The sequence below is a fragment of the Mobula hypostoma genome, chromosome 1 (assembly GCF_963921235.1).
Source record: "Mobula hypostoma chromosome 1, sMobHyp1.1, whole genome shotgun sequence".
Taxonomy (NCBI): domain Eukaryota; kingdom Metazoa; phylum Chordata; class Chondrichthyes; order Myliobatiformes; family Myliobatidae; genus Mobula; species Mobula hypostoma.
The window spans coordinates 28,824,016-28,847,130 of record NC_086097.1 but is presented as its reverse complement, the minus strand read 5'-3'; the positions used below and the strand labels follow the sequence as shown (position 1 = coordinate 28,847,130).

Below are 23,115 nucleotides of genomic sequence, written 5' to 3'. Positions count from 1 at the left end.
AACGCCGAATTGCAGAAGGGTCACATTAAACATAATCAGTGCCGGATTATCGAAGGAACCGGATTACAGGTAGTTGGATTAGTGAAGGTCGACCTTTTCCATTATCCTCTGTTTCATATTACCCAGTCAACTTAGATTCAGTTTGCCAGCATTCCTGGATCCCATGATCCTTAACCTTGTGGAGCAGTCTCTTTTGTGGGATCTTGTCAAAGGCCTAACCATTAACATAAACCATTATCAGATTCTGATTTATTTATCACATATCGAAACATGCAGTGAAATGCATCATTTGTGTTACAACCAACACATTCAAGGATGTGTTGGGGCAGGGTGCAGTGTCACCACACATTCCAGGACTGATTATAGCATGCCCACACTGCTCAGCAGAACAACTTAGAACTCAACAAGCAACAACACAAGGCCCTTTAATATCTACTGCATTGCCCTGTCAATACACTTAAAATTTTGTACTATTATTTCTTTAAATAGGAGCATTTGTTTGACAATTGTCATAACTTTCAATGATAATTTCAAGTTAATTTGCTGTGCGATAGAAATGCAGCAAAATTGGTAATCTAAATGTACTGTACTTAAATGCACGCAGCATTAGAAGTAAAGCGGATGACCTTGTTGTACAGCTACAGGTTAAAAGATATGACATTGTGGCCATCACTGAGTCATGGCTAAATGATGGATATGATTGGGAGCTGAATGTCCAAGGATACACAGTGTATAGGAAAGATAGGAAGGTAGGTAAAGGGGGTGGCGTGGCCCTGATGGTAAGTAACTATATCAAATCAATAGAAAGAAGGGACATAGGATCAGAAGAGGAAGAATCCTTATGGGTAGAATTAAGAAATGGCAAGGGTAAAAAGACACTAATAGCAGTTATATACAGGCCTCCAAACAGCAGCCGGGATGTGGACTACAAGTTACAGCTAGAAATAGAAGAAGCATGTCAGAAGGAAAACGTCAAGATAATTATGGGGGATTTTAATATGAAAGTGGATTGGGAAAGTCAGGAAGGTACTGGATCTCAGGAGAGGGAGTTTGTAGAATGCCTACGGGATGGCTTTTTGGAGCAGCTTGACCATAAGCCCACTAGGGGATCGGCTGTTTTGGATTGGGTGCTGTGTAATGAACCTGAGGTGATTAGGGAGCTGGAGGTAATGGAACCCCTTGGAAGTAGTGATCATAATATAATTGAGTTCAGTTTCAAATTTGAAGAGGAGAAGCTGGTATCGGGTGTATCAATAATTCAGTGGAACAAAGGAAATTACAGTGGTATGAGAGAGGAACTGGCCCAAGTAGATTGGAAAAGTAAGCTAGATGGAGGGACGGTAGAGGAGAATTGGATGAAATTCCTACAAGAAATAAGGAAAGTGCAGGAAAAATATATTCCAAGAAAAAAGAAAATCATGAGTGGAAAAATGGCACAAATGTGGCTAACGAGAGAGGTTAAGGCTAAAATAAAAGCAAAAGAGACGGCATACAAGGAAGCAAAAATTAGTGGGAAAACTGAGGACTGGATGACTTTTAAAAACTTACAGAAGGAAACTAAGAAAGTCATTAGGAAAGAAAAGATGGATTATGAAAGGAAGTTGGCAATTAACATAAAAACTCAGTATCCTTTTTTAAATATATGAAGAGTAAAAGAGTGACACGGGTAGATATAGGACTGATTGAAAATGATGCTGGAGAAATTATAATGGATAACAGAGATGGCAGAGGAACTAAATGAGTATTTTGCATCGGTCTTCACAGTGGAAGACATTAGCAACATACCTGATAGCCAGAGGTCTCAGGGAATAGAATTAGGTACAGTCAAGATTACTAGAGAGAAAGTGCTTGGGAAGCTAAATGGGCTAGGAATAGATTAGTCTCCCAGACCCAATGAGGTGCATCCACAGGTTCTGAAGGAGGTGGCTTTGGAGATTGTGGAGGCATTGGAAATGATCTTCCAGGAATCAATAGGCTCTGGCATGGTTCCGGAGGACTGGAAGATCGGAAATGTAGTTCCGCTGTTTACGAAAGGAGGAAGGCAGCAAAAAGAAAATTACAGACCTATTAGTCTGACATCGATAGTTGGAAGGTTATTGGAGTCGATCCTCAAGGACGAGGTTATGAAATACTTCGAGGTGCGTGACAAGATAGGCCCAAGCCAGCATGGTTTCATGAAGGGAATATCCTGCCTCACAAACCTATTGGAATTTTTTGAGGTAATCTCAAATAAGATTGATAAGGGAGAGGCTGTAGATGTTGTGTATTTGGATTTTCAAAAGGCCTTTGATAAGGTGCCGCATAAGAGGCTGCTTAATAAGATGAGAGCCCATGGAATTACAGGAAAGATATTGGAATGGGTGGAGCATTGGCTGATAGGCAGAAAGCAAAGGGTGGGAATAAAGGGATCCTATTCTGATTGGTTGCCGGTTACTAGTGGTGTTCAGCAAGGATTGGTGTTGGGGCCGCTTCTTTTTACAATGTATATCGATGATTTAGATTATGGATTAAATGGTTTTGTGGCTAAATTTGCGGATGACACCAAGATTGGTGGAGGAGCAGGAAGTGGGTAAAGAAATGGTAGATGAGATATAATGTTGAGAAATGTACAGTTGTATATTTTGGAAGAAGAAATAATCGGGCAGATTATTATTTAGATGGGGAGAAAATTCAAAATTCGGATGTGCATAGGGACTTGGGGGTCCTCGGGCAGGATACCCTAAAGGTTAACCACCAGGTTGGATCGGCAGTAAGGAAAGGGAATGCTATGTTGGCATTCATTTCAAGAGGAATAGTATATAAGAGTAAGGAGGTGTTGATGAGGCTCCATGGGGCACTGGTGAAACCTCATTTGGAATACTGTGTGCAGTTTTGGGCCCCTTATCTTAGCAGGGATGTATTGATGTTGGAGAGAGTTCAGAGAAGATTTACGAGGATGATTTCTGGAAGGCAGGGGCTAACATATGAGGAGCATTTGTCAGCTCTTGGACTGTATTCATTAGAGTATAGAAGAATGAGAGGGGATCTCATAGAAACATTTCGAATGTTGAAGGGTTGGACAGAGTAGATGTGGAAAGGCTGTTTCCCTTGGTGGGCAAGTCCAGGACAAGAGGCAACAGTCTTAGAATTAGAGGGTACCCATTTAAAACAGAGATGAGAAATTTTTTTAGCCAGAGGGTCATGAATCTATGGAATTCGTTGCCACGTACAACTGTGGAGGCCCGATCATTGAGGGTGTTTAAGGAGGAGATTGATAGGTATCTAATTAGTCAGGGTATCAAGGGATATGGGGAAAAAGCTGGAAATTGGAACTAGATGGGAGAAAAGTATAGCTCGGTGGAGTGGCGGAGCAGACTCGATGGGCCGAATGGCCTACTTTTGTTCCTTTGTCTTGTGATGATTAGCAACTCCCAACAGCTGTCTCACTCCTAGTACCTTTATAGTTTCCTTCCTTAATTTGTTTAATTTTGTAATATTCTAATCATTTTCCCTTTGTAAGAATATTATTAAGTAACACTTTCTCCTTGAAACCAATAATTATACTTGTGCTTGCCAGTATTTTTACTTGAAACCACTTGTGATAAAGCTCAATAGCCCATTAACCTGCCGAAGAAAGTTCATCCACTTGAAAAATTATTTCTGCTTCTCTCTCCATTTATGCTGTCTGATCTGAATATTTCTAAAATCTTTTACTTTCTTTCCTGTATCTGTCTTTGTATCCTATTAACTACCTTGATAAGATTTTCACTACAGGTTATCTTTTAAAGACCTTTCCACATCACTATCTTTATCTCTAATTTTCCTGTCATTTAAGGCTATAATTTCATATGTATCTCTCTATCTGAAATATTGTTGTACTTTGTTATACATCAATTCATAAAGTAGCCGAATGACATGACTTCACATTTTCTTTTTATTCTATGTAAATCTGTGTCGCCTGGACTTTTCTTTCCCGTTCATATATTTTGTTCATTTGTCGTTCTCTTAGGCAGTCCTCAGGATTGAGCAACACACATCAAAGTTGCTGGTGAACGCAGCAGGCCAGGCAGCATCTCTAGGAAGAGGTGCAGTCGAAGTTTCAGGCCGAGACCCATTAGTCCTGACGAAGGGTCTCGGCCTGAAACGTCGACTGCACCTCTTCCTAGAGATGCTGCCTGGCCTGCTGCATTCACCAGCAACTTTGGTGTGTGTTGCTTGAATTTCCAGCATCTGCAGAATTCCTGTTGTTTGCCTCAGGATTGAGGATGATTTGTTTCCTCTCTGATTTTTGTGGGTTTTGAGATGGTTGGAGAGTGGAATTTTTGAGGTTGTGCATGCATCTGTGTGTTCCTCATGTGTAACTTTGATGTTCTTAAGGCCATCCTGAATATCCCCTCTCTACTTCTGGTGGCCATGGGCTAGACATTCCCACAAATTGGGAACAGGTGAAGGCTACTTGGGCCCTTAAGCTTTCTCTCCAATTCAGTACAATCACATTCAACTCTGTATTCCTTCCTACCCCAGTAACCTTTCAAAGCTCTTGTTTATCAAGGTATTATCTACCTTTGCCTTAAATAGTCAAATGCTTCTTCCACTGTCATTTTGGGTAGAGAGTTCTAAACGCCTTTGACTCTGAGAGGAAAAATCCACCTCCTTAAGGCTTCAATGGGTGATAACTTGTTTTTATGCAGTGACTTCCTTCCCACTCCCCATTTAGATTCTTCCTACAAAAAGAAACAGTTTCTCTATATCCACTTTGTTAAGATGCTTGCCAGCATAAATGAGCTGAACCTTTCCAACTGTTCCTCAGGGTGGCACAGTAGGACAGTGGCTAGGTAATGGCTTTACAGTGGAGGCTGTCAGTGTTCAGTTCCCACCACTGTCTGTAAGGAACTTGTATTTTCACCCTTGGCCACGTGGGTTTCCTCCAACTGCTCTGGTTTCCTCCCACATTCAAAAGACGTAGGAGTTAGGGTTAGTAAGTTCAGGACATGCTACATTGGTGCTGGAAGCATGACAACATTTGTGGGCTATCCCTGGCGCAATACTAAGGCCGTGTTGGTCCTGAACTCAAAACCGGTTTTACTGCATGTTTTGATATACATGTAACAAATAAAGCTAATCTTTATCTTTAAAACAACTTTACCTATTCTAAGTAATGGGCCATGATTTCACGTACATCATTAAAGAAGGAGGCCATTACTATAGTGGACTGACCTTCCTGCTTCTGTATTAATTTCCTCTTCATAATAAATACTGATATTCTGTTAGTCTCCCTAATTACTTATTGTAACTGCAGACAGTTAACTACTGTATTACAGCCATTTGAAGTTACTGAAATCCACACATAAAATTTGCAAATCTGTACCTAAACTTTTGAGATGTAGAATAAAAGTGATTTCGTGAAATTCATGTGTGGTGGCAGGGGTGGGAGAAAGTAAATGCACCGTTACAAAATTTGGCTTCAACTGTCATGGTACATGCATAGATGACATGGCTTCACATAACCAAAATCATAGTAAGACCCATTCTCTATAGAAACAGCCTCAGCCCCTGGTAATGTGGGTATCACCTGTACTTGCCTTTTACAAACTGTATTCTGACACCCAAATCTTTCCTGCATAGTTTTTATTTTGTCCCATCTTTTCACCCTGTCTTATCCCGTCAATATCCTTTTTTAGTAACCTCCTTATATGCTCTAATGAGCAACTTAATTTCCAGCAAATTTAATAATACCCATGCTGCCTTAATCAAATAATTTATATTGAATTAAGTTGGAGTATGAACATTCACTACATTTTACCAGAAAATAAGTCCCATTTATGTCTTTTTCTATATATTCCAGTTAGCTAGCCAGTCTTCTATCCATTTTAGTATGAGCTTTCATTTTCAGCAATCACCTTTGATATAGTACCTTGTCAAAATGTCTTTTTGAAATCTAAGTAGAATTCATTTTTATTCTCAGTACTACTTCAAAGTACACAATAAGTAGGTGAAAAGTGATTTCTTTTTCACAAAATAATTCTGCTGACTTGGCCTGATCATTTTTGTTCAAAGAACTCTGCTACAGTATCTGTAATACTCGCTAAAAGGGTCAAATTCTGCTGAGTTTGTAGAAGGCCTTTTGAAGTACCGTTTAGAAACTGCAGATGGTATCGGTGCTGGGGAAAGTAAGGGGGGGGGGGAATAGTCAAGCCTCCTATTCATCGTTTCTGCTTCCTTGCTGCTAAATGCAAAATATATATTATGAGAATATTGGAATAGACTTTTCAATCTTTGGAAGTTAGAATTCTCCAAGTTCTGGTAATTTTCCCTCTCCCCTTCTTTCTTTATCGATTCTCCATTTTAGCTCTCCTCTTACCCAGTTTTTCCCCTTGTCTCTCTCTGGTGCCCTTCCTCCTTCCCTTTCTCTCATGGTCCATTCTCCTCTCTCATCGGATTTCTTTTTCAGCCCTTACCTTTTCTACCTATCACCTGCTGGCTTCTACTTCATCTTCCCCTCCCTCACCTTGTTCTGGCTTCTGCCCCGTTCCTTTCCAGTCCTAGTGAAGGGTCTCGGCCTAAAACGTTGACTGGTTTATTCCCCTCCATGGATGCTGCCTGATGCTGAACCTCTCTAATATTTTGTGTTTGTTCCAGCAACTGCAGAATCTCTTGTGTTTAGGAATAGACTTAACATTGGAAGTTCAGTTAATGTTCTTTACTAGATCTAATTCATTGTCTAGACTGTTGATAAAGTCACAGAGATGAGGAAAGAACAGAGATTGTCTTAGTAACTATTTTCCAGCATAAGCTAATACCTTCAAGTAACATGTTAGAAGTTTTAAAATATCTTGATTATTCAAATAACAAGACAAAAATGACCACCTATATTAAATTTTCTTTTTTTCTTTTTAGGTTCTCTTCTCCTTGAATCAAAAATAAATCCTAATACAGCTTATCAAAAACAACAGGTAAGGCACCTAGATAATTGTATGTTATAGTTTGACATGAGGACTACGTTAGAAAACTGACTTTTGTTGGGACCATTCAGGAAACAACGACAGTGCCTTGAAAAAGTATTTTGCCCCCACTGCTATTTTTGCATTTTGCTGTCTCATTTTCTAACCTTAAAATGTATTGAAGTAGGATTTTTGAGCTAATCTAAAACATTATGCATCATAATAAATCAAAAGAAAAATTTCAAAACCTGTCAACAACTTAATAAAAATTAAAACCCAAAATTATGAAGCTGAGAAAGTAAAGAATACACCCTCTCTATAAAGTCCAACAGTATGGTAGATTTTCAACTGACCACACCAAAATTACTCAAAAGAGCATTCAAGATGGCAGGGAAATGTTAATGGAGAAACACAAATCTGGAAAAGGGTACAAGACCATCTCAAAGGCACTGAACATACCTTGGAGCTCAGTGTAGTCCATTGTGAGTTGCAGAAGAAGGTGGCTGCAACTAGAGATGAAGTTCATGGCTACACAATCTCCTAAGACCTTTCACAGAAAGGGTATTTATGGAAGAATGGCAAGGAAGATGTCCTGGCTAAAACGAAAGCATATCCTCGCCTGTAAAGACTGCAAGTTGTCACTTAGAAGATACTACAAAGATGTGCAAGGACTTGTGGTTGGATGACACTAAAGTGGAGCTTTTTGGCCTTAATACTAAATGGTATGTGTGGTGTAAACCTAATGCTGCGCATCAGCCAGATGACACCATCTCCAATGTGAAGTATGGTGGAGATAGCATCATGCTATGGGGATGCTTTTCAGCATTAGGGACTAGAAATCTGGTCAGGATTGATGGGAAGAAGATTACTGCTAAATACAAAAAGATCCCAGATAAAAACCTGGTAGCCTCTGCCAGAAAGCTTAATCTGGGGAGGTAGTTCATCTTTCAGCAGGATGACCCAAAGCACATGGGTCAGAGCAACCATGGAGTAGCTTCAAATGAAGAAAATTGATGTCCTTGAGTGGCCTAGTCAGAGTCCTGACCTTAACCAAATGGAACATTTCTAGCAAGACCTCAAGATTGCTGTCCATCTGCCCCCTAACTAACCTGGCGCAGCATGAACAATTTTTCAAGGAGTGGGCAAATCTTGTTCCATTTCGTTGTGCAAAGCCAATAGAGACTTATCCAAAAAGATTGATGGCTATAATAGCTGTGAGAGGTGGTTCAACCAAGTACTGAGCAAAGGGAAATGAATACTTTTGAACTGATGACATTTTGGTTTTAAAATTTTTAGTTTTACATGCTTTGCAATTCTCCCGGGTTTTTTTTGGAGGGGGGTCTCTACTGTGAGGGAGGAAAAAGGAGTGTGATTTACAAATAAAAATTCTCAGTTAAATTGATCAAAAGTCCCTGGTTGTAATACTCATTTATGTGAACAAAGGACTGGGGGCTGAATACTTTTTACAATGCACTGTAGTTGCTTGAAAATTATCGTTGCTTTTTTGTTCATATCTATCCGACTTGGGCAGCCCTTTGTCTTTAGTGTCTTATGACCTTGTAAGTTTTCTATGCTCTTTCATTTCTGTTTATGTAGTTTTTTTTCCTTTCCTCACTCTTGGTGGGGAAACTTTCAGCTGCTTGGGCCATAAGCTTTTGAATTCCTTATCAGGATGTTTAGATCTTGGTTAAGCTACTTCATAAAATCCGTCTCTTTAACTTGGGAGTCCATTGGTGATTAGGGAAAGATTGGATAGGCTGGGGCTCTTTACCCCTGGAGAGGAGGAAGCTTAGGGTAACCTTTATAATGGTTTATAAATTTATGAGAACATAGAGTATTAGGTAATTACCATCATTTTCCTAGAGTGGGGGTGTTAAAACTGGAGGGATTAGATTTAAAGTGAGAGTGGAAAGATTTAAAGGGGACTTGAGGATCAAGATTTTTTTCCCACGCACTAGGTAGTGCATTTAAGAAATGAGCTGTAGAGCAGGTGGTAGAAGCATGAATAATTATGAAATTTGAAAAATATTTGGGCAGGTAAGGGGTTAGGAAAGTTTGAAGGAGTATCAGCCTTCGAGTGAGACCTGCCTTGTAGGCATATCAGTAATCATCAACAAAAATTGTTAGCTTGTCACATGTACACTGAAAGTCTGTAACATACAAGTGAAATATGTTATTTGCGTCATTGTGACAGCCAGCAAGTGTCACCACGCTTCCGGTGCCAACATAGTGTGCCCACAACTCACTAATCATAACTGTCTGTCTTTGGAATGTGGAAGGAAACCAGAGCTCCTGGAGGAAACCAATGCGGTCACAGGGAGAATGATCAAACTCCTTATAGTGGCAGGAATTGAGCCCTGATCTTCCATTCACTTGTACTGTCAAGTGTTGTGCTAGTAAGCTACCGTGGTTTGTTTCCATTCTTTTCAGCTGTATGAATCTAGGGGCAGATGGTGCCTGATGGGGCAGGCAATTGAATAGATTGGGAGGTGGCCCATGCATCTGGTATGTTTCAGTATACGGCCTTGGGTTTATCAATGCTGCTTCACTTTATGTTGTCATGGGTTCAGAGATGCCCAGAACTGTTAATACCGTCCTCTGCTTGGCATTAGTAAAAACATTGACAGTTGTTTGGTACTTGGCCTGTTGTGCATACATGAACTTCAACTGAATATTGCAGCTCGAGTACTAAGGTTTGGATAACTTTATTCCTGGAATGTAGTTGCCATGAACTGGCTAGCTACATATTAGTTTTGAAGAATGGCGCCACTCCCATTAAAAGCAAACTGAAACATTGCAGCAAGAAATATTGAAAAAGTGTTGGGGCAATTGGGGTTTCAGGCTAGTGCACACTGAATTGTGGTAAACCCAATGGTTAATATGGAGACACAAGAGACTGCAGATTCTTAAATATGGTGCAGCAGACTAAATGCTGGAGGTCCTACTGAGTTCTTCCAGCATCTTGTTTCTTGCTATTAGTTAATCATAGCTTTCTTGCCATTGTAGAGCAAGAATGGGCAAATTTCTGTAGGAAGTCATATTTGATGAGGCTCTTCCACAATCAAAAGTTCTGGCAAGTTCTAAGAGCCATGTATAGTGGTTGGTGCTGTTCTTTACATTTTTCTTTGGGTTACTGTGCAGCGAAGTTAGTATCCACTATACCTCTTGGTGGACAGAATCCACAATGTGATTTTGGGAGCTGCTCCTCCACCACTTGGACGAAGTAGTTAAGGCAGATACTGGTAGTGAAATTCCATGTCTTGGAGAGCAGGAAGGCCTCTCTGTAGTTTCCGGAGATTGACTGTCTTGTTTCTTGAAAAAGGTCATGATAACTACATCTCTGAGATACCGTGGAATATCTTCCTCTTCACAAGCAATGGGTTTGAGACTGGATCTCGTTATAGGATTTCATGAGCCCTTGTTATTTTCTTTTAGTTGTAATCATCTTGAATTCTTGACAGGAATAGTAGGAATGGTGGTCCCAATTGGCTGTTGTGAATGGAGCTGAATGCAGCCATGTCAAAGACCATCACATTTGAGATCTTCAATGTGTCCTTTTCAGTGGGTGTTGAATATTTCTCAGTCCCTGAAGCATTCACCCCCATGTCTTGCACTGGAGTCTGGCCTTACATGTAGCTGCTGTAGTGGGTTTTGTAGCACTGAAAAAACTGCATATTGTGACTATCAGCAAGTTGCTAAGCCTCCCTTTCCACATCTGTTCTTTAGTCCCAGTTTTCTACTGAACCCCTGTTCTAAAGTTTTTTAAATTTATTTTTCTTAAGATGATGCTTCCAGTCCAGCTTTGCTTTTGTTAATTCGTTTTTCAATTTCATGCTTATTATCTTCTAACAAGTGTTAGTCCTGCCTGCCTGGGGGTTCTCTCCTTGGAACAGAGTTTGAGATTTGATTGAGGCATACAAAATTGAAACTTAATCAGTAGCAATCTTCTAACCATGTGCAAAAGTGGACGAATAGAATAAAGTTATTGACATCAGCAGATTACCCAAAAGTTAGGAGACATAGTTTAAAGGACAGGGGTCAGTATGTGATGAAAGTCTTTTTTATGTTGTTGTAATTATCCAAAACTCACTTCTTGTAAGGGTGATGGAAACAGTTGACGAGGAATTCAAAGTACAGAGGAGATTTAAGGATGTTGCCAGGACTTGAGCAACTAGTTACGGAAAGAAGTTGAGTAGGTTAGGGCTTCCATAAGTAGGACATGGGAGAAAGAAAGGTGATCTGATTGAAGTATATAAAATCATGACAGGCATAGTGGTAAATCTGCAGTCTGTTTCCTAGGGCTGGGGAATCAGGATGAGAGGGGAGAAATTAATAGAAACTGAAGAGTGACTTTTTTACTCAGAGGGTGGAAAAAATGGAATGAGATGCCAGAGGAGGTAGTTGAAGCAAAAGGGCCTGTTTTTATGTCTATGACTATAAATAAGCACAGATAGTATCTGCAATAATTTATAGTACTGCAAGGAAAGAAGGGGGAATGGGGTTGTATAGATTATAAGAAGCCAGCATGGACACCATGTGTTGAATGGCCCAAACAACCTGACTGAAATTCAAGTTATTCATTCTGGATTTTCTATAGGATCTCCCATTACACTGTGGACATTGTATATTTTTTGTTATTTGTTGCTATGGATTATAATCAAGAACATATGAAATATGGGGATCCCAAATTTTATGAGGATTAATCATGCTTGAAGTTGGTGCCATGAATTAAGTATGAATTTCACAATTTGATTTTTAGCATGCATTATTTTTAGTATTCATGGTGTAAAATGGAATACGGATCAAATATTGCTTTGGCAAGTTGTGAAAATGAATTTGTTAAATCTGGTTGTGTATTCTGGCATGAGGAAATTAATAATGAATGTTGTTAATTTGTTAAAGATTAAAGATCAGCTTTAATTGGACATTTGTACATCAAAACATTCAAGCACACAGTGAAATGTGCTGTTTGTGTCAGCGACCAAGGGTGTGCTGGGGTGTAAGTGTTGCCATGCTTCTGGCATTAATATGGCATGCCCTCAACTTACTCACTCTAACCCTAACCAATACATCTTTGGGATGTGGGAGGAAACCAGAGCACCACAGTCATGGGGAGAATGTACACACCCCTTACACACAACAATAGGAATTGAACCCCAATCTTACAGCACTCTAAAGCTATGCAGATAAAAACATTGTTTGTTCTTAGTTCTATTTTGAAGAAGTCTAGCGATTTAATTGGTTTTTTTAAATCATTGAAGTGCATTTTCTACTGAAGCACATCACGGCAACAGTTAGTTTCCTCTTCTTTCTTTTCTCCCCACCCCTCCCTTTGTATCCTTCACCCACCGAAAGTAAAATATGGTTTTGGTCTGCAGATTGGATTGCTGAATGTCATCCTGTCAGAATTTTTATTGGTACGGGAGATTGTGGTCAGGAGGTTTGAGTTTAATTTAGGTGCTGATTTTGAACTGTTAGTCAGCAGTGAAGTAGCAGTGAATATTTTTCTCTCTGCTTAGAGGGTAGCCGTAATGAGGGAGTTGCTATGGTTACAGTCATGCACTTAGTGTGACTGCACAGCTGTTTTGATGTATTTTTAAACAACTGGTGGCTAGCTGGAGGCAGTTTTCGTCAGATTGCTATCTCCTTTACATAGCAAATTGCACATACTATATACCATAACAAACATATCACCCCACCAGCCTCCGGGTCCAACATATTATTCTTCCGTAACTTCCGCCACCTCCAACGGGATCCCACCACTAAGCACATCTTGACCTCCCCCCTCCCCGCATTCCGCAGGGATCGCTCCCTACGTAACTCCCTTGTCCATTCGTCCCCCCCATCCCTCCCCACTGATCTCCCTCCTGGCACTTATCTGTGTAAGCGGAACAAGTGCTACACATGCCCTTACACTTCCTCCCTTACCACCATTCAAGGCCCCAAACAGTCCTTCCAGGTGAGGCAACACTTCACCTGTGAGTCGGCTGGGGTGATATGTTGCGTCCGGTGCTCCCGATGTGGCCTTTTATATATTGGCGAGACCTGACGCAGACTGGGAGACCGCTTTGCTGAACACCTACGCTCTGTCCGCCAGAGAAAGCAGGATCTCCCAGTGGCCACACATTTTAATTCCACATCCCATTCCCAGTCTGACATGTATATCCACGGCCTCCTCTACTGTAAAGATGAAGCCACACTCAGGTTGGAGGAACAACACCTTATATTCCGTCTGGGTAGCCTCCAACCTGATGGCATGAACATTGACTTCTCTAACTTCCGCTAATGCCCCACCTCCCCCTTGTACCCCATCTGTTACTTATTTTTATACACACATTCTTTCTCTCACTGTCTTTTTTCTCCTTCTGTCCCTCTGAATATACCCCTTGCCCATCCTCTGGGTCCCCCCCACCCCCCCCGTCTTTCTTCCCGGACTTCCTGTCCCATGATCCTCTCGTATCCCTTTTGCCTATCACCTGTCCAGCTCTTGGCTCTATCCCTCCCCCTCCTGTCTTCTATCATTTTGGATCTCCCCCTCCCCCTCCAACTTTCAAATCCCTTACTCACTCTTCCTTCAGTTAGTCCTGACGAAGGGTCTCGGCCTGAAACGTCGACTGCACCTCTTCCGAGAGATGCTGCTTGGCCTGCTGCATTCACCAGCAACTTTGATGTGTGTTCTTGAATTTCCAGCATCTGCAGAATTCCTGTTGTTTACGTTTTTAAACATATTATCATATCTTCTTTCTGGGTCTGCTGTGTTGCACAAACCCCACCAGTGTCACTGGTACAACATAGGTTCACAAACAGTTTTACTCAAGAAGGATCAGAATTTCCAAGCAAATATTCACCTATATTTGATTTTTTAAAAAATTGACATTTAGTAAAATTAAATATCAAATTTTAAATTTCAGCAAGTACTATTAACAAAACTAAATGAGTTAATATAAGTACTAAAATCAAGATGTTCCAGCACATTATTTACACTTATATAAAACTTTTTTATTTAGCTCACAGGAAGTCTACTGGTATATTTTAGTTGAGCTGGCAAGTGATTAATTTTTGAAGAATACGGACTGGGAAAAGAATCTCATATTGCAGCTTAACTTGCACAGTAAGCAAATAATAGAATATCTTTTTTTTAATGTTAAAAAGGAGAACACTTTGATTCTAAATCTTGATTGGGCCAATAGTAAGTTTGGTGCCTTATTCAGCTAATAATGTTTTAAGTTCACATCATATGTATTGTCCTCTAAAGTCAAGTTCCTGCATTCCAATACTTGTGTTCTATTCTACATTCCTGGTTTGTTTTTGGGTCGCATCTTTGCCCCACTGTTGGCAGTGATGCAACCCACAAACAAATACTGATTATACTTCTATCCTGACAACGTTTTCTTTGGTGAGGGAAAAGAAGAGGTAACATTGAAGGGAGAGCTGAGGAAGGGTTCTAAAAGGTAGTTTCAGCTTTAAGAGGGACGAGAAAAGGAAGGATGCACTACATGTTGCAATCATTCTCAGTCTTGGGGCTTACTTGTGCAGTTTTGTCTGTACTCTGCACTTGTCAACTCTTTTCCCATCAACAAATGTGAAAAAAAAAATGTTTTTGGCTAGGCTGATGACAATGTAATTGACTTCAGTGCATTAATGTATGCCATTTTCATTAAGTTTTCAGTGAAGTAAATGTTAATATTCTCGTGCAGTTTTCTAATAGTTTTGATTTGTACTTTAATATTACAACATTATATTTTTAATTATAGGCCTTGCTTTCAGCTGCCCAAAACTTGGTCTTAGAGCCTTCATAACTTGGTCAATAGGGTATTAAAATTCTAATCTGAGATACCAGAGTTCAAGTCTATATTTCATCCTGGAAAATGTGATCCACTTCTCATGTGTTAGGAATTGTCTTTCAGTGAATCCAAATATCATTGATAAACTTCACCATTGCCTTCTTTGGTCATCTGAGGAAGTATGTAAGTATGTAACTGAGACCTCCAAACCTGGCACAAGGTTTGTGATCTACTGGGCAGCAGTGACTTCTGCCCTGCTATTTGTCTCTGAGACTTGGACTACTCTCGGGCATCTCAAAGCACTGGAAAAATTATACCAATGCTGTACGTATGATGTGGATTCCTAGAATCTGCAGGCAGGGTATACAAATTGATGTCAGTACCATATCGGTAGTGAAACAAATAAAGGATGCTTTCAATAACTCCTTGGAAAAAGTGAACCACCCCTACTGACTTTTTGGCATTCCTGGCCTATGATTATTCAAAAGTATTTAGGGAACAGTTGGGATGTCAGAGAGATAATATTGAGTATGCACCAGAGCCTAGAATAAGTTGCAGAAAAATGCACCCATCTCTGAAACCAATCACCTGCCCAGTCTGTAAGCATCTCCTTCAACACCTAAATGTAAGCATAACCAATGTCTAACCATGTAAACACTATAGCCAAGTAAGCACACCAGCACCTTACTGCCTCAGAAGGTGAAGCAAATTTAGCATTCAGAAGGTTGTCTCCTTGTACTGGAGGCCTGTGACTAGTGGTGTTCCTAGTGTAGGTGCTGGGCCTATTGCTATTTGTCATCTAAATCAATGATTGGTAAGAATATACAGGGTAAGTTTAGTAAATTTTCAGTGGCACTTACAAATTATAAAGTAAGTTATTAAATTACAGGGGGTCTTGATCAGCTAAGAAGTTCAAGAAATTGCAAATGGAGTTTGACTTAGATGAGGAGAATTGGTTGACGTCATGCACTCGGATTTTCAGAAGGCCTTTGATAATGTGCCATACAGGAGGCTGCTTAACAAGCTTACAAGTCCATGGTATTACAGGAAAGATTCTAGCATGGATAAAGCAGTGGCTGATTGGTGGGAGGCAAAGATTGGGAATAAAGGGAGCCTTTTCTGGTTGGCTGCCAGTGACTAGTGGTGTACAGCAGGCATCTGTTGGGACTGATTCCTTTTACATTATATGTCAGTGACTTGAATGATGGAATTGATGGCTTTGTTGCAAAGTTGGTAGATGATATGAAGATAGGTGGAGGAGCAGGTAGTTTAGAGGAAGTAGAGAGGCTGCAGTAGGATTTAAACACATTAGGAGAATGGGCAAAGAAGGTAGGTGGAATACAGCATCAGGAAGTGTAAGGTCATGGACTTTGGTAGAAGAAATGAAAGGGTTGACTATTGTCTAAATGGAGAGAAAGTACAAAAACTGAGATGCAAAGGGACATGGGAGTGTTTGTGCAGAATTCCCTAAAGGTTAATTTGCATGTTGAGTCTGTGGTGAGAAAGGCAAATGCATTGTTAGCATTCATTTCAAGGGGACTAGAATATAAAAGCAAGGATGTAGTGTTGATGAGGCCTCACTTGGAGTATTGTGAGCAGTTTTGGTGCCCTTATGCTGAAAGTGGAGAGGGTTCAGAGGAAGTTCATGTCAGTAATTCCAAGATTGAACAGCTTGTCAGATGATGAGCATCTGATGGCTCTGGGCCTGTGTTCACTAGAATTCAGAAGAATGAGGGATGACCTCATTGAAACGTATTAAATGGTGAAAGGCCTTGATAGAGTGGATGTGGAGAGGATGTTTCCAATGAGTCTCAGACCAGAGGACACAGCCTCATAATTAGTGGGGCTTCGTTTTGGAACAGAGATGAGGAGGAATTTCTTTAGCCAGAAGATGATGAACCTGTGAATTCTTTGCCATGGGCAGCTGTGGAGGCCAAGATGTGATGTATATTTAAGGCAGAGCTTGATTCGATTCTTGATTGGTCAGGATATTGGGCTGAGAGGAAAATTGGATCAGCCATGATGAAATGGTGGAGCAGACTCAATGGGCCAAATGGTCTTGTGGTCTTGAGTAGAAGGTGCATTTTGGAAAGTCAAGTCCAGGTAAGAATCTCACAGTGAGTGGCAGGGCCTGGGAAGTGTTGTGCAACATGGGAACCCTGAGAATGCAAGTACGTGGTTCCCTGAAAATTGGAGTCACAACCAGACAAGGTGGTGTTGAAGGCTTTCATAAGCCAGTACATTGAGTATAACAGTTTGAAGATCATGGCGAGTTGTACTGGATGCTGAAGAGGCCCTGTTATTAAACTGGAAAGAGTACAGAAATGATGTTGCTAGGACGTGAGTAACTGAGTTTGAGAGATTGATGCGCAAAATTTTTTATTTTATATTACATAGGAGTCTGAGAGGTGATCTTATAGAGATGTCTAAAATCATATTTCACTCAGTCTTTTTTGCAGGGTTGGAGAATTAAGAACTAGAGGGGAACCTGGGCTGGGGGGACATCTTCACTCAGGGTGGTGCATATGTGAAACAAGCTGCCAGCAAAAATAGTGGATATGAGTTCAATTTCAACATTTAAAGGAGGTTTGGTAGATACGTGGATGGGAGAGGTATGGAGGGCTATGTTCCAGCTGCAAATTGCTGGGATTAGGCAGAATAATAGTTTGTCATGAACTTGATGGGCTGGAAGTCCTGTATCTATGCTGTAGTACTCTGACTCTAGAGCAGAGATTCCCACGGACCTCTTGGTTAATGGTAGGGGTGCATGGTATTAACAAGGTTGTGAACCCCTGCGCTAGAGGGTGTTGTTTAAGGTGATAGGTGGTGGAAGAAACAAAAATTGAATATATTAAGCAAGGAAAAACTTAAAATCCAGGTAAGAATTAGGTTAAGGAAAAACATCTTGGAAAATTGGGGACTCAATACAATTATATTGGGGAGCAGATGCTGCCGCTGCTTGGCCAGATTTAGCCCATGAGACATAGGAGCAGAATTAGGCCACTCAACCCATCAAGTTTGCTCCATCATTCCATCATTGCTGATTTATTATCCCCCTCAACCCCATTCTCCTGCCTTCTCCTCGTAACCTTTGTTGTCAAGAGCCCATCAACCTCCACTTTAAATATACTCAATGAGTTGGCATCTACAGCCACCTATGACAATGAATTCCACAAATTCACTGCCTACAGGCTGAAGAAATTCCTCTTCATCTCTTTTCTAAATGGACATCCTTCTATTCTGAGGCTGTGCCCTCTGGACCGGGATTCCTTCACCAAAAGAAACATCCTCTTCACGTTCACTCTTTCTAGGCCTTCCAATATTCAGTAGGTTTCAATGATACCCCCACCCCCCAATTCTTATTTCGTTCATATTACACCTGAGTGTATTTAATTTCACATTTGTAGTATTAGTGAAACTCTGTAATCACTAACCCACACTGCATATATTGTAACTGTCTACACAGCTCTGGAGTACATCCAGTACAAAAATTGCTCATGATTAAGAGGTTTAAATAATACTCCCACAGCAGAATAGTTTTCTCCTGTTGCTACCTTCGCCTACACCAGTGAGTTTATTAGAATAGTTATAAATAGATATACTGCTTTTTGTAATGATGATGATGCTCCAAAAGTAGGAAAGCCATATCAGTGTGCTGCTCATTTGTATATTGCCGTTCAATTAAAAGTAATGATCACTTGGCAAAATAGTGTATATTTGTGCATCAACTGTTAATTATTTCTTTTAACCCTGTGCTCCTGTTTTGTTGGGGACAGTTAGTTAGTTAGCTTGTAGAATGTTAATTGTCATGGAAAATTTATCTTAATCTCTCTCAGACTAAACAAACTGACACACACTCTAGGCTTGTTTAGCAATAGGTAAGCAGGTGGTTGTCCAGCTCCTTGCTTCAATCATTTGGAGTCTGGATAATCAATGGCAGTCACAACAACTACACATGTTACACTTTGTATACTTTAATTTGAAGAATTTTGGAGGGTGTAATGTAGAGTTGAAGAAAAATAAATATATAAATACAAAGTACATGGGTTATTACCTTCATACTTCCAATGGTGATCAGAACTATAAAGTACCTGGTTGTCCTTTTGTCTTTTCTAGCATCCACTATCTTTTAGTTTACCAAAATTTCACCCGTGTGCTCAGATAACTTGCTTCTAGGAACCTACTGATTTATGTTGAACCATAGTTTTAAGAATAAGTGTCTTTTTAGTGAGGTAAGTTTGAAAGGGATAAGAAGATTGACATCCAAGAGGGAGAACAATCTAGCCAAAGGCTGACATGTTAGTTGATTCATTGGGAAATGAGCAAAAAGAACAGAAATAAACTTGCATATACTGAAGGTGACCCGTATGACCTTAATGCTTGCAGGATGTAGTTTCATTTGTGAGAGTTTACTCAGTGTCTTAACTTTCAATATAATTATTATTGCTATAATTCATAATATGGAACTGGGTGGCATAATTGTACTGATATTTGTGCATTTTGGGTTTTTTTTGATTTTCTTAATTGTAATACATTTTAGGATACTTTGATTGTGTGGTCAGAAGCGGAAAACTATGACTTGGCCCTCAGCTTTCAAGAAAAGGCAGGCTGTGATGAAATATGGGAAAAGATATGCCAGGTGAGCATCTCAAGATGTTGATGGAGTTTGTACCATTACTTTTTTTGAAAAGCTGTATTCACACATTTCGTCCTAACTAATTTTGTGGATTATTGTCAAATTCAGACTCTTGTTTATAAGAGCTCAATATTGCATTTAAAATGGTTAATTTAGGTAAAAACAAGGTGCTGATTTTGTATTATTGCTGCAAATACCATTTTAATCAAATCCTATTAAATACAATTATCTATTTTTATGGTGAATTGGTAGACCACATTATTTAGTCTTGGCCTTTTATATATAACACTGGAGGATTCTATTGTAAAGTTTATCATCTGTGGAACAGAAAATGGGGTTCCAACACCGACCCTTGCAGCACACCACTAGTCACCAGCCTCCATTCCAAGAAACAACCTCTACTTCCTACTTAATTCCTACAAAAAATCTTACTATTTACACTTCCTCGTGTATGCCAGCAGCTGGAGTCTCGCCTCCTTTGATTTTTTAGATGCCAGTTTTCTCTCTATTGCACAAGGTTAATGTAGTTTTAAATCAAACTCTTAATAAATACTTATTCCTCACACTTGCCATACCCTGCGTCATGGTGGGTCCTAGAAAATAGTTTGTATCATGATTTTACGTTACGCAAGTCCATGTCATCTGTTCCTGTGTCAAGAAACGCAAGTTAGAAAAAAGTCTTTTTTCACTTAAATTCTGTGAGAACGAAATTTATTCCATAACTCAGATTTGATTAGCGATTTGTGAATTCTCAGTAAATTTCTATAATATGCATGGCCATGAACATACTGTTGTGTGTATAAATTTATAGATGTATTTGTTTAGCTGAATTTAAATTCAACGGGGATTTGAATTGGCGTTACTATCAACAGTGGGGACCACTGGAACTAGTTCATTAATTACTCTTTAAATTGTGAGAATGTGATAAATGCTGTTGAGTTTAAGCTCATTGAAGGCAAGTTTGGGATTAATAACAGGACATTCCTCATCATTGAGTGGAATGGACTCAAATCAAGTAATGTAGCAATTCTGTGGAGCAAAGTTATTTCTTCTGGTTATATTTCCTGGGCTGAATCTAAAGGAAACTACAGAAGCTTGCTGGAATTAATTTAGAATCTGTCATTGACTTTGTGAAATTGAATTAAGTAAATGCTTATTTGAAATTCATTGATGCCCTTCAAAGATTTCTGGATAAGTCAAGTCTATGCATTTATGGAAGTCCAAATTATGAAGTTTAACACTTCATTCCCTCAGAGCAACTAGGGCAGGACTTATGCTGTGTTGCTACCCAGAAGTGTGAACCAAATTAAATATAATTACCAATAATGGTTTGTACCTAATTTCTACCTTCTGTAGTTTTATGCAGAAGATGGCTATTTTGGTATTGGAGATCAAGTTAATGGTGTCTTAGATATAAAATAGAAAATTATACTTCCAAGCTGATAATGTCATTCATTGGATATTCAGTTTTGCCAGTGCAACTTCCCTTTTGATCCATGTGGCAGTTTTTTATCTATTATCCTTTAGATTTAATAATGTAAATAATAAAAATAGCAGTCGGCTAATGCCTGTAAAATTTTCCCAAGGTATTCTTTTCCTGTGCAGAATAATTCTGGCTACTTCCAGTAGTCAATAGATCTTGTGTTACTTGGTCCTGTTGCATACAGCAACATTCTTGAAGTACAGCTATATATAATAAAACCGAATATGAATTCCAAAGATTGAATGTAGTGTGTTAAATGTGAGGTTATCCACTTTTTATAGAAGAAAAAATTACTTTCTTATGTTTTCTTTTAGTTAGAAAGTATTGCTTTTCAGAGGGACTCTGGTATCTATCCCTGATGTTAATGTGCAGATACAGCAAGCAATTAGGATGGAAAACAGTATATTGGTCTTTATTGAAGGAACTTGGAGTACAAAAGTGGAGATATTATTCAAGTTCTATGAGGCCATGTAAGATCTTATCTGGAATTTTGTAGGCAGGTATGGCCTCCCTACCCAAGGAAGTATCTACTTGTGATTAGAAAGAATGTGCAGCAGGTTCATCAGATCGATTACTGGAATTGCAGTTTTGATGGATGAGGAGAGGTGGAGCACTCTTGAGTTTAAAAGAATAAGGGATGATCTTGAAACGTAATTCTTAAGCGGGTTAACTAGGTTGATGTGTGGTTGATGTTTCCCTTTTGGAACTGGGAATCACGATGTACAAAATAAAGAGAGCATCCATTCAAGATGATGAAAAGAGATTTCTTCACTCAGAATGTAATAAATCTTTGCAATTAATTGAAAGTCACTGGACATATTCCAGAAAATGAGTTGTAGGTATTAAAGGACTTGAAATGGAGTTGGTGCAGCAAAGTGTCAGGGTGGTGAAAACAATTAGCTATAACATTGCTGAATAGCATAATCAGACACATGTAGCCAAATAGCTTACTCCCACTTCTACTTACGTTACTGGTTACATGCTGTCTCTGAATATTACTGTTTCCAGTGTATTCATAACCCCATATATAAGTTTTAAAAATGTGCTAAAAGTACAAATTTTACAAATTGCCTGTTATTCAATTTGTCTTTTTAATTTAATCGTGCTAATGTAGTGACACCCAAATACCAAAGACCTTTTTATTCAATGTTTTTCTGAACACAGTATTCCTCTTTGGCATTAACTTTCCAAAATATTGTAAATTCCAAATTAAGAGGTTTAATTTGAGAATAGTATTGATTAACTGCATGTAATACATTTATTTTAGAATTGGGAATTCCATTGATCCTCAGTGACCAGGCTATCAATTACGACAGCCTGTCTTTGTTTTCATCCAAGTCTGAATTTGCTCTGCAAAGTGTGACATTTTGTAAAGATCATAGGTGTCAATTGCTGCTGAAAATAAAGTTTAGTTTTCAATATTAATACCACTGTTCTGGCTTAAATATATCTTGCTTTTGGTAGGGTATTTTTGAAAACCACATCCAAAGAAGAGGTTCAGAATTATTACTTAAATGATACACTATAGATTTAAGTTCCAGCTACAGATCTGTGTTGAAGGTTGTGGTTCTATTAGGTACAGTTAGAATCAAATAGCTACAGCTCAATCCACCTGGCCCACTCTACCAGCATCAACTCCTTGAGTTGAAGCTGACCCGTCTCTCTTAAATTTTTTAAGTTATTCTACCATATTGTGATTGGGAGACTGTGTGGTAGGTTCATCAGATAGATTATTGAGATTGCAATTTTAATGAATGAGGAGCAGTGACTTCTACCATTCTGTGGGGAATATTTTCATGACTTTATTTATATTATGCATATATGTAGAGTACCTTGACTCTTCGTGGTTTTTAATTATCTTGTAGTTATTCTTTATCTTGCTGCCAAGTTGCAAGTCAGTGCAGACGGCTTTTCCATATTAACCTCACAAGCTGCTCATGTTCCTGCACCATCAGGTATCTCCTGCCCTCAGAATCAGCTTTATTATCAGGCATATATGACATGGAAATGTGTTCTTTTGTGACAGCAGTACAGGGCAAAGGTGTAACATTACCATAAATAACAAAATAAATACTGCAGAAAGAGGAACAATGAGGTTTATGGGCAATTCAGAAGTCTGATAACAGAGGAGAAGGAGCTATTCCTGATTCATTGTGTGTGGGTCTTCAGACCTTTAACCTCCTCCCAGACAGTAGTAGCAAGAAGATTGCAGTTCTTAGGTGATGAGGTTCCTTCATGATAGATGCTACCTTTTTAAGATGTCCTCTATGGTGTCTGTTGAGTATTTTGATG

General features: G+C 39.3%; 1 protein-coding gene across 2 annotated transcripts in view; it reads left to right on the top strand.

Moving 5' to 3' along the window:
• The window catches only part of smek1 (SMEK homolog 1, suppressor of mek1 (Dictyostelium)), a 134,168-nt gene that overhangs the window by 36,495 nt on the left and 74,558 nt on the right, over positions 1–23,115 (top strand). For both annotated transcript variants that reach the window (XM_063045268.1, XM_063045260.1), the window contains exons 2-3: positions 6,877–6,932; positions 19,245–19,343. In XM_063045268.1, coding sequence (XP_062901338.1) covers positions 6,877–6,932; positions 19,245–19,343 — 155 coding nt within the window. The remainder of the gene's footprint in view (positions 1–6,876; positions 6,933–19,244; positions 19,344–23,115) is intronic.